General features: G+C 35.6%; 1 protein-coding gene across 1 annotated transcript; it reads left to right on the forward strand.

The window, feature by feature from the left end:
- The first annotated feature begins 1,945 nt into the window (after positions 1–1,945).
- LOC139940620 (CD320 antigen-like) lies at positions 1,946–8,394 on the forward strand. Its single transcript, XM_071936960.1, has 4 exons — positions 1,946–2,120; positions 4,028–4,131; positions 5,034–5,183; positions 6,409–8,394. Exons 2-4 carry the CDS (start codon positions 4,050–4,052, stop codon positions 6,588–6,590), a joined length of 414 nt encoding a protein of 137 aa, XP_071793061.1. The 5' UTR covers positions 1,946–2,120; positions 4,028–4,049; the 3' UTR covers positions 6,591–8,394.
- The last annotated feature ends 4,576 nt before the right edge of the window (positions 8,395–12,970 follow it).

Raw genomic sequence — 12,970 nt, forward strand, 5'->3', positions numbered from 1 at the left:
CGGTAAACTTTTACTCAATAAAATAATATTTTGAGGTAAACTTCCAGCCAGATGACTCATTTCAAATAAGTCTCGATCTTACGTGACTAAAGTCACAATAAAATTGCATAATTTGGGGGAAAATCCAACAGTTTTCGGGTTGAATAGTATTTTCAAATTAGCATAAACTCATTTAATTTCTTTTGACAATGGTGACGTGACAATTAATTACCAAGATTTGTAAAAAGAAAAGCCACATGCAGGAGATATGGTCCGTTTTGCACGTTTGCAGAAAAACAAGTTGCCTTTCTGTATCAGCTTATTCAACTGGTAAAGCTTAATTAGCATAATTTGCATGCTTATAAAATATCGAGTGCCGCAGTATGCCTAGTGTATATTGCGACGGCTTCCTGTGCTTACTGCTAGCAGCTTCAAGTATGTTGCTGGCTTAATAGGTGTAATAATTTCTTGCTTTAAAAGATATTTGCTTTCGCATATCTGTGTCTGGTTTGTTTTTTATAATAAGCATAATTCGCAAGCTTAAGAAACAGACTTGCCCTTCGCCGAGAACTGTATGTTCCTGTACTACTTCCTGCTTAGCAGCTTTGAGTAAACACAAAAGTTACAAGCGAATAATGAAAGAAAACAGACTAGTTGCACGTTTGTGTGCTTTAAGTAGCCCTAAAAAGGGCTTCAGGCCTGGAGACTTTATTTGTAGTGAGAAATTACTTTTTTTCTAAAACAAAACTACGTTTCAGAGGGAGCCATTTCTCATTCTATCAACAGCTCTCCATTACTCGTTACCAAGTTATTTTTATGCTAGCAGTTATTTAGAGTAACTACAGATAGTGATTGTTAACAATCACAAAGCTGTTCCCGGATGTTTTGTTAATAAAAATTGTCTATGCTACAATAAAACACACACATTACAACTATATGACATGTGATTACCTGGTATTGTATTTGATACTAAATCTAAAGGAGCTTTAACAATTATTTAGAGTAATTAAAAATAGTGGCCAGTGCCTTTAAAGTTATCGGACACTTCACTCAAGCCTGTAGTGGTCTTGATGAGAAATGACCATAGAGGAAGGCAGTGGATGTGGAATGGTGTGACTAATTAAGGATTATGATCTATCTATAGGAGGCGGCCCAAGTCAAAAGTCAACGGGATAAACCCTGGATTAACTCCCACGTCAACAGTACTTTAGGTTCAAGGTGTTTGTGGTCAAATTTAGCACGGGAAATGAACTTTGTGATGTGTTGGTAAATATAATGAATAGGGTAGATGGCCTTAGCTTTCGATCCAATCTGGACCTTCTTCAGAGGCATAAAACAAGTGTTGGTAAATATCATATAAAAAGCAATGATGAAAGTTCTGCCTTGTTAGAAGGCAGATTTTCTCCAGTTATTGCTCCTTTGTACTCGGTATATAAATTGGAAAATAATAACAGTTTCTAATGACTGTTGGAGTTGCAAGCGAGAATCCAACAATTTGCTGAATATCATGCTACAAGGAGTACCGAAACTCAGTAGGATTAACTTTTAGGCGGACAAGGCCATGTACAACAACAACAATTCGGGTGGGGGTAGGGGGTATCTTCTGGCCAATAACTGCTGTTTCGCGTTTGCATTTCTATTGAAGAAAAAAAAAAACTGTGGTAGCTTGATACTTTGCGATCCTTCTTTTATTAAATTCTTTGAAACAAATAATAATTGGTGCAGGGAAAATTCGTCGCACTTCCGTATAAGTTGACATTTCGTGTTCTTTCTCTGAATCAAATTATTTGTCGAGTTCCAAAAAAACAATGATGGAAACCAAACTGTCAGTCATACTCAGTTATTGCACAACCATTTTGAGAAAACATAACGGATCCACCAATGAAAACGAATCCTTAATACTCTATGACAATCACCGGAAATGCATGACGTCACCAATTGGTTAAACCCTGGTCTTCCTAAACATCCTGTGTTGCCCCGTTTCTGTAAAACTCATGCAGAGAAAGCTTTTTCATCAACCCGGACTGAACGCATCCTTCCATGACCAAAGTAAGCTGTACTAAAAACAATAAAAGAAGAACTCTTTAACCGAAGACGAGTAGAACACCAGAGAGAACTTCAGATTCAGTCAGTTTTAACATGTAAGTTTTGAACCTGCATGCCAGGGAACAATTTCATCAAACACTTAGACATAGCAAAATGTTTTGACTGAATATACTTTGTACACACTGAATGGATATATTGAGTAGCGTAATTATGACTATTTTTTTAGTAGCAACTGACACATTTTGCATCATTTTGCCCTGCTATGCACCATTCACTGACCTGTATTGCAGTGTATTCTGCAGTTGTGTTGATGAAGATAGGGAATGCAAACTTTATTAGATAAGCGAAAGTCTTGAACCTGTATTTCATGATGTACTTACTTTATGCAGTTGTTGTTGTATTGATAACGTTTTGGAATGCAAACTTGATAGTTTTGCATTTTTAGCGAGGTATTTTAAATCTGAATTTCAGTGATGCAATGTTGTTGCTATGGTAGTCAATCTTGCTCAGAAGACATTTATATAGCGCCAAAAGCAATTCAAAGGCGCTCAAGACAGTTACATGAAATTAATTACAGTACACTTGTTGAAAAAAGATAACATTTGAGAGCAGTTTATCGCCGCCTGTATTAATAACGTTTTGAAATGCAAAATTTATATAGCTTTCCATTTTTTTTTTAGCGAGGTAAGACTTGATCCTGAATTTTAGTGCAATGCTTTTGCTATGTCGCATTTATTTAAACCATTTTGGAATGCAAACTTGATAGGCTTTGAGTAATAATGTGTTCTGGGCTATTGCTGATGTTATTACCTCGTCGGTAAGCTGAAACATTTTTTGGAGGTCTAGTCTAAGTTCAGCCGTTTATATTAAAACTAGGCATTATGGGATTGTGAACAAACACGTAGAGCTGTTCCGTGTTGTATTGATTCGATTGAGTGCTTCAAAGCTTTATAGTTGGTCTGATTTTAGATAGAAGACTTGTGGTTTTTGACAGGTCCTTCTTGTAGTCACCATAGGCATCTAGACACTTTTGGTATTTACTCAAAATAATTGTTAGCATAAAAACTTACTTGGTCAAGAGTAATGGGGAGAGGTTGGTATAGTCATAGAGTTATACAAGATTGTGAGAAACCGCTCCCTCTGAAGTAACGTAGTTTTTGTGGAAGAAGTATCAGTAAAATAATTGAATTGATTTTCATTTCGAGACCTCACGCGTGAGGTCTCGAAACCAAGCATGAAAGCACACAACGTCGTGTAACAAGGGTGTTTTTATTCTCGCTTGAGTTCAAATGTTGTTATTTTGTGCATCTGTGGTTGAGATACACCAAGCGATCAGAATGGTCTTTGACAATTCCCAAAGGTGTCCAGCGCCTTTAAGTGTGCCTAAAAACCTAAACCCGAGGAGGTCTACTTCAACAATTTTAATTAAAACAATGGTGTGTCTAATTAACCGAACAACCTCCGCGTTAACCTTCAAGTACTTTTTGGTTTTTAGCTTGGGAAGTAATTATCTAAGTATGCATCGTCGTGGAATCATTGCTTGATGGTGTATTCAAAAAAAGGAACAATTTTAATATAGCACATCAAGTGTTTGCAAAATAGATCAGTAAACATAATAGTGTTGTGCCAACACAAGTGACCTATTGTGTACTAATTGGTAATAGTTGCTAATAACAAGAGGTCGGTATGTGACATGCGATTTATACACGTAGGTAATTTTGAGCATTCCGGGCGTGTTTACTGAACCTTGTTCCAATTCCTTGATCCATTGTTTAAACACATTGTTTAATATATCACCTTGGAGGAATGCTTCCTTCCTCCATGATATTAATAAACACTGACCGCTTTCAGACTAAACAAAGGGTTCAGTTGCTTCACTTGCTCAAGACGAACTGCGTTGATTTCGGACCATTGTTTGTAGCGGTACGACACGCAGAAGGCTGTAGCAACATTTTTATTTCATGTTCTAAAACGTTTTGAAACTTGCTTCATATCCTTCCAGAGTTACCCTTGAGTCCGTCAAAATGAAGCCTACAGGAATTACAGCAATCATCTTTATAGCAGTCTTATGCTGTCCATTGTTGGTATCAGCAGAGCCAATGACATGTAAGTACCATCACTTCTCAAATTCAGTTCTCACAGAGGAAGAAATTACAATTGTTATTCTTTTTCTCGATGCAAGTGGATGCCTTAATAACCACTGCCTATAAGACCTGCTTCTAAAATGGATCCCTCTGCAGTGTCATTTGTTTTCATACAGTTCTTGATATTCTTTACTGTCAAGTTGTATTTTTTAAACGGATCGCCTCTTGTGTGATAATTTCTGTTATTTGTTGATACTGTGAAGAAGAAAAACCTTGAAGTACAATTGATGAGTTGAATTTTTTGATAATGCTATGTTGGTACATGGTTGCGTAAGAGATTGAAAAAAGAGTGCAAGAAACAAGTTTCTAAAGTGCTCAAAAAGTTCTTATACTTTGATTTTACCGATCGACATACGATTGTACGAAGCACTGTAAAAAAAAAACTCGATCAGATTTATTCAGGAAAAAGTCACCACCAAAGTTAGTCAAAGGTTGGATTTATTGAGATTTTATTGCAAACTATAGAGTTTGAAAATGTTGGCTTTGTTGGTACTTTGTTGTCGAAAATAAGGTGCGCAAAAGAAGTTTCCGAGGTGCTCAGTTCTTATACTTAAAATTACGAAAGTGAAATAATTTATTAAACAGGAATGTTAATTATAAAGGATGGTAAAACAATCTGTCCACACGACTCATTATAAGCAGAACCAAACTTTGCATGATGGAAAGTGACGATATGGAAAGGTTTGCAGTAACACCATGTAAAGACTATCTCTAATGAGTTGGGGTGGTTCTGAAAAGACTCGTTGGTTTCAACTCAACGTTTCGGTCAGTATGCTCTGATCGTCTTCTGGAGAACCAAACTTTATACAACATGCTCTCTTTATGATGTTTGACTGTATTTGTATTGTTTCTTATGATCGTCAGGGTCCTGTCTAGTGCTTGACATATTTGAGCAACCTTCTTTCCAATGTAAAACCGGAGAGGATTCCTGCACGCTAAAGAGGTACGAGTGCGACTCCGTTCCTGACTGCGCTGACATGTCGGACGAGGATCACTGCGCAGAGCAACATAAAGGTCAGCCGCTAGTCTTAGTTCGAGACGTTAATTTCTGCCCTACAGACGATGTGACCTATGACATCACATTTTTTTTCAAAAGAGCAACCAAGCCTAGACTTCCTGCTGGCATGATTTGTACACAGCTCCATGAAAGAAAAAATAGCATCTTATATTATTTTATGGAGATTTCACTGTGAAATGGGCACATCTCAAAACGTGTTCTGCCGTTACATAAGTCTTGGATTCATGTGGAAATTATGACTCAAAATGTTAACTTTCCAATATGACCATCAGTGCAGTATCTTGCCCGAGGCCAAGGACTAAACGAGGTCACAGTTACCGAAATAATTTTTTTTGTTTTATCCAGGATACCAAAATCAGTCCAGATACTGTTTAACACCATGGTCCTGATGTTAAAAACAACAGTTATAGCCATTGGACACTTTCGATACACAAAACAAATACAAGTTCACAGATTTACAAACAACTTACAGGGTTTACAGAAAGTAATAATGGTGAAATACTTCTCTCGAAATATTGTTCCATGAAATGCTTTACTTTCTGAGAACATTAAACAATATCAATTCTCGATATCGAGAATTACGGATTTATTTTAAACACATGTCATGACACGGCGAAACGTGCGGAAACAAGGGTGGGTTTTCCCGTTATTTTCTCCCGACTCCGATGACCGATTGAGCCTAAATTTCCACAGGTTTGTTATTTTATCTAAGTTGTGATACACGAAGTGTGGTTCTTTGGACAATATTGTTTACCGATGTTGTGTGATTGCTTTAAAAGAAAAACGAAAAATAGAAAGAACTGTAGTAACACTCACAGTGGAAAACAACCAAGTACAATATGGAAAAGAAATATTCACAACACAAGATACAAAAGAACAATACTCTTTCTATTGTTTTAAAAACTACACCATTACAAGAGGCATTCTGAACATGGGTCATTATTCATATAACAGAGTATGTGATTTACCAAATCGGGACAAGACAAAATTTTCAAAATCTGTTCTTCCATCAATTAAACAAAAAATCACGCGATATCTGCGTTGCTGTATCGTTGTAATTGTCTACAGGGATCAACAAATGCTTGAACAATACTATGATGCTATTGCACACATTGTTTATAAGTGTACATGCCTTTCCTACTCCTGCCGATATGTGGCGCTCTACGAGACATTTTAACTCATCTCTATAATATTCTACAACCTCTTTCGTTTCCTCGACAGAAAGTTGTACTGCAGATTTCCTGAATAAGAAGACCATGAATGGCGAGCCTCTTCAGAAGTTTGAGTGCAATGACGGTATGTGCATCTTAGGCTGTCAACGATGTGATACTACGGTCGACTGCTTAGATGCTTCGGATGAAATTGGGTGTGGACCCAACGAGCCTAAACCGCCTTGTAATTAGAGAAACAGTTTACTACTTTTGGGAGTAAGAAAACAGCGTCATTCATTTATGAATTTTATATAATTTGTTAAGATTTCTTGACATGTATATTGTGATTATTATTATATCGGAAATTGAGTGGCACCATCGCAGTCTACAAATCAAATGATCCAAACTGCCTTGTTACTACAAGTTGTAGTTAAAGCAACTTTTTACAACTTCAGAGACTTAAGCAAACAACTTCCTTTATGATGTTAATTTGTTTTCTTCTAAGATTTTGTTTAACTGTATGATTATTCAATGTGGCACGATCGCATTCTACCAGTGGAATTATGCAAACCTCCTTGAAATATTGAGATTAACAGTTTACTAATTTGGGGATTTAAGAAAACAGCTTCATTCATTTCTGGAGTTAATATAATTTGTTGACACAGATTTCTTGACATGTATATTATAATAATAATACAAAAACTGATGATTATTATATCAGAAATTTGGTGGCACCATCGCATTCTAACAATCGAATTATCCAAACCGCCTTGTAATTAGAGCAACTTTTTAAACTTTTGGGGATTAAGGAAAACAATTTAATTTATGAATTTATTATTTTTCAAAATTTACCCAGTCAGTTTCCCTTGTGGTTTATATTGATATTATTTTTCTTCTTAGATTTGTTGACCTGTATTTGAATATTATCAGAAATGTGGTGATACGATCGCATTTTTACAAATCGAACTAGGCCTATCATTGAAACATAGTTCCAATGTATCACAATTCTACAAATTGAACTATCCAAACAGGAAACAAGCATCTTTCAGAGTGTATTAATGAGAATCAAACTTCTACTTTCTCATAATTTGTCCATGCCATATTTGAATTTCACACTGCCCTTGTTTTGTTACTATTTCATTACTTTTTGAGTAGCTAGGAAAGGAAAATACGAATGCTACATTTTTCTGCGTAATGGTTTTTAATTTTAAGGGGTTTACGTTATTGGGAATATAGAATTAGCGGTTGCAAACTGGTTACCAACCAAAATGGGCAAAATGTCATTAAAAATGCACCAAAAAAAGTATATATTTTTAGTAATAACCGTTTCGAGAAAGACTCTGCTAAACGGTCAAAACGCCAGACCGCTAACTATTTGTTTGCATTACGATATTGTAAACAATTTCCCACTTTGAGCCGTTTAGTTCATGAAAATCTTTTTAAATATGAAAAAATGAATCGAAATTATTTTTTACGATTCTGAAAACATGATATATTGAAGACAATGGACACTATTGGTAATTGTCAAAGACCAGTCTTCTCAATTGGTGTATCTCAACATATGCATAAAATAACAAACCTGTGAAAGTTTGAGCTCGATTGGTCATTAGAGTTGCAAGATAACTATGAAAGAAAAAAACACCCTTGTCATACGAACTTGTGTGCTTTCAGATGCTTGATTTCGAGACCTCAAATTCTAAACTTGAGGTCTCAAAATCAAATTCGTGGAAAATTACTTCTTAATTATTATTTGCTAATTTTGTTTAGTATTCATCATGTTTCATTTTGTAGAGGGTCCTGCAAAAGAGTTCCTAAGTTTGTTTTAGCACACATTTCTTAGCACAAAGATAAACCACTTCATGTTTATTCTATTATTTAATAATGTATTTATTTAGTTATTTATTTAGCCACGAGCAATCACCTCCATCTTGTTTCAGTGATAAATTGTATAAATAAAGTGGTGAAGAAAACGGGGATTCATAACTTTTCTTCTGATTTTCTTTTATTTTGTTTTATTGAATATGTTTTATAACAAATGAATAAATTTGAAACGAAATATTATGCTTCCAGAGAGCTGATTCCTTTAAGCCAAACTGACTATTTTACTGAATAATTCTAAATCTATATCTAAATCCACGCTTAAAGACACTGAACACTATTGGTAATTGTCAAAGACAAGTCTTCTCATACACTTGGTGTATCTCAACATATAGGCCCTATATGCATAAAATAACAAACCTGTGCTCAATTGGTCATCAAAGTTGCGCGATAACAATGAACGAAAAACACCCTGGTCACACGAAGTTGTGTGCTTTCAGATGCTTGATTTCGAGACCTCAAATTCTAAACTTGAGGTCTCGAAATCAAATTCGTGGAAAATTACTTCTTTCTCAAAAACTACGTCACTTAAGAGGGAGCCGTTCTCACAATGTTTTATATTATCAACCTCTCCCCATTACTCATTATAAGTAAGTTTTTATGCTAATAATTATTTTGAGTAATTACCAATAGTGTTCACTGCCTTTAAGTAAAGGGCGGATCGGGGGGGGGGGCAACGGGTGCCATGCCCACACCCATTACATGCTTTACGGTCACCTCGACATACATTTTCATTTCTACATTTTAATTCTATAAACATATTTGTGATCAAATCAATGTAGAATTAAATTGCAACCCTGCCTACCCTCCTCAATTTTGACTCAGTGGAAATATTATTAATCAAATACTTTAATTTAGATTTCACACCAAAAAATACTGGATTTAAAGGAACACGTTGCCTAGAATAATATTTCTATAAACATATTTGTGATCAAATCAATGTAGAATTAAATTGCAACCCTGTCTACCCTCCTCAATTTTGACTCAGTGGAAATATTATTAATCAAATACTTGAATTTAGATTCCACACTTAAAAATACTGGATTTATAGGAACACGTTGCCTTGGATCGGACAAGTTGGTCTTTGAAAAGCGTTTGTAACCGTTTGTTATAACATGCATACGGTTAGATATATATTTTAAAAGTAGAATATAATGATCCACACAAACATGACTCGAAATTGCATGGGTTCCTTTTACTGTGCAAACTAACACGGTCGGCCATTTATGGGAGTCAAAAACTTGACTCTCATAAATGGCCGACGAGTTAGAGGGAAAACCACGCAATGTCGAGTTCAGTATTATTATACTTTTAAAACATTTTTCTAATCATATGCATTTTACAACAAACGGTTACAAATGCTTTTCAAAGACCAACTCGACCGATCCAAGGCACCGTGTTCCTTTAATGTTATTAACGTTTTTCTTCAAGTATTGTTACAAGCTTTCGTTGTTTATTTGGAAACTTTAAGCAGAATATACGGTTGGTTTATCATTTATATGAGATCAGATTTAAAGGAGTATAATCGGATAAGTTTGGGGTATATGGTCTTTTTGTGGACTTCATTTTCGTTTTCAAGTTTAACTACCTCAAAGGAGCAGTAAAATATTTCGTTAAAGCCATTGAACACTTTCGGTAAACAGTATTATCCAAGGCCCACACTTGTATCACAACTTGTATATAAACTTATATACAAAATTACAAGCCTGTGAAAATTTAGGCTAAATCAGTCATCGGAGTCGGGAGAAAATAACGGGAAAACCCACCCTTGTTTCCGCACGTATCGCCGTGTCATGACGTGTGTTTAAAATAAATCCGTAATTCTATCGAGAACTTATATTGTTTTAATATTTTCTCAAAAAGTACAGCATTTCATGGAATAATATTTCAAGGGAAGTCTTTCACCATTACCTTCTGTAAACCCTGTAAGTTATTTGTAAAACTGTGAACCTTTTATCTGAGTATCAGCAGCGGTGTTCACCGGTCATTTCCGAGTTTCCCGGAAAACATTCTGACCGTGCTTTCTGATTCATAATTGGAATCCCATGATGGTTCCCGTTATAAGGAATTCAAATACAACATCTGGTTTTGTGCAGTCTATGTATGACCTTGAACTATACAAATTAAATCCTAGCGCATACAACAGGTGGCAACTTTTTCGAACTCCAACGACTACACTTGAGGACCTCTTCTAACATTTATAAGACTGTATGTTTCACAAGACCTGAGCTCAATTTCAAAGAGCTGCTAAGCACAAATATTTGCTTAGCATGACTTTTTTAATTTATAAAAACAGGATTACCAACCAATTTGTTGCATTGTATACCGCTTGTTACTAGTATTCAGATGTCGTTTGCAAATCGTGATAACCACTTGGAAGTTTGGTTGGTAATCCTAAATTGCTAGACGAACGAAAAACAAACACCACAATAAACCTTGTGCTGAAATTATGTGCTGATTTTGAATAAACCCATCTTGTGATGTTCCATTTTGGGGTTTTCAAAGTTTAGAACTGCTATTTCACGACGAAGCTCCACCCCTTTTAACGAAGGCACCCACCCATTTCATGCAAGATGTTTCCCTATGTTTCTGAATTTATGTAAAATGTTCATATTTTGTATACCTTTTCCACGAACTCAATTGGCATTGTGTACGTCTACCAACATGGGAGGTAGAAAACGTTGAGTGCAACTACCGGGCAAGCACAATAGAAATGTCTTATTGTAATTCGAACAATGAATCTGTACTCACAGGTGGAAGCTTAACGTTTTGTGGTTTCCAAAATACTAATGACAAAAAACATTACTCAAAAGGTGTTATCGATTTGAGGGCCCAAGCCGTGATGGATGGGTTGCTGTTTTAAAGGCAAAGGATGCCTTAATTTTGGGAACCGTTCGATTATACGCAATAAAACCTGCAGTATAAAATGTTCATTTCGATGTGCCGCGCCGCAAATCTGGAGCGGTTATGCCTCGCAGAACTGGAATACACGATCAGAGGCGTTTTAGCAGAACGTTTTCTCTGATCGGTAATCTTTCTGAATCCCCTCTCTTAAAACCACATCCCTCGGTGGGAATCTTTTCTCAAAATATTACAGAGTCAAAAGCTGTAGCGCTTCCTACCAAGTAAGATTTTATTGGTCACTAAATTTTGAGTACTTTACCCTCCTTTTAAATGAAAAAAAAATTGTGCGATTACAGTGCGTGCTCTTGGAAGTAATATAAATTGTTTCTATTTTAGGCCAAATAAAAGAAAATATCACTTGATCGACGGTCCGGGTTTTTCCAAAAAAAGAGGAGGATGAGGGCCTTTTTATTTTTAATTTGTTGTTTCTATCAAACTGGCCACCAATCATTTTAATTCAAATTGGCCACCAACATTGAGTTTTAAAGTCACCACTCACTTTGTAGTTTCAAAATCATAAAAGATTAATAAGTTAATCGAGAAAAACACAGAAAATTTGTCTTTTTGAAAAAAAAAACAGGAAAAACACAAATGGTAAAAAAAGGATGCAGCCTTAAAGAGGTATGAGGGAGGGGATGGTCAACTGTTTTTGTTTGCCTTATTTTAAGATACCAAGGCGCATTATTATAAAGGTTGTTATACAGTAGAGACTTATACAGAATGTTGTTTTTAATACTAGATCAATTCAGTACTTTTTGTCATTCTAGAAAAACAAAAAGTCGGCCACATATTACTAAAACAGCGGAACGTTTTAAAAAACCAGAGTTATACTGTGCCTTTAAAACCATTCACATATCAATTGAAAACTTTAATGTTTGGAATTCTTGTTTAAACTTGCTTTTCAAGAAAAAATAAATATATTGAAAACATTTTTATTTGTTGTGCACTGTGGAAGCAACTTTTTTTAACCCCAAAAAGAAAAGGTATGCCAATAAGTCATATATCGTGTACGTATAAGGCAGGGTTTTTGTTTATTCATTTGGCAGAAATACGTTATACCTAAACATCCATATAAGGCAATCGTAATAAGAAACAGCCAGCGGGGTCTTCAAAATACTTTACTTGAACAGTTGACTGTTCGTTATTCACATATATTTACAGCGGATTACACCATAACTACATCACAACAAACTCACAAACAACCAATTCATCCTATATTTAGCCCGCGGTTTTTTGCGAACATTACCTCATACTGTATTACTTCACAACAAACAACCAATCAATTTATCCTCTGTTTAGCCCGCGTTTGGCGAAAATCCATATAAGGCATGCAATCGTCAAGAGAGTGTGGGTCTTTTAAATATCACCCCTTTTGTCTTAAACAATGCACAGATATGTACAACACATTGACTCATAGGAATACCACAACCAACTCACAAACCTGAAATACTTTCCACATCACAGTGTTAAGAAAATCGAGGACACCAGACCAACGCTTTCTTCGTTTCCCGCTCTTTTGTTATTGTGTGTGTGTAAAACCATGACCATGCAAACATTAACAATTTGGCAAAAAGAACCAAGTAAGAAACCAGTCAAGGGTAGCGTAGGCCTCCCTGATTTATGTCACCTCCAGAAAACAAAAGCCTTAGACCTAAAAATGAAACGACCTTCTAAACAGGAACCAAAAACTAATAAAAGTTTGAACTGTTTTGTTGTTTTTGTGTATAACGCGTATAATTGCTTACGTCACGATAGGTCGAACGATATACCAAAAGGTGCTATCTAAAGGATGTTTTAAATCATGACACATATCTACTGAAATGTAGATTTTGCAACAAGTTTATTCTCAT

The sequence above is a fragment of the Asterias amurensis genome, chromosome 8 (assembly GCF_032118995.1).
Source record: "Asterias amurensis chromosome 8, ASM3211899v1".
Classification (NCBI taxonomy): Eukaryota; Metazoa; Echinodermata; class Asteroidea; order Forcipulatida; family Asteriidae; genus Asterias; species Asterias amurensis.

Bases quoted from the DNA above. Each gene is read 5' to 3' on its own strand.
- LOC139940620 (XM_071936960.1), top strand. From the start codon at position 4,050: ATGAAGCCTACAGGAATTACAGCAATCATCTTTATAGCAGTCTTATGC. The intron at 4,132-5,033 runs GTAAGTACCATC...TATGATCGTCAG, and splicing joins ATCAGCAGAGCCAATGACAT to GGTCCTGTCTAGTGCTTGAC. The intron at 5,184-6,408 runs GTCAGCCGCTAG...TTTCCTCGACAG, and splicing joins CTGCGCAGAGCAACATAAAG to AAAGTTGTACTGCAGATTTC.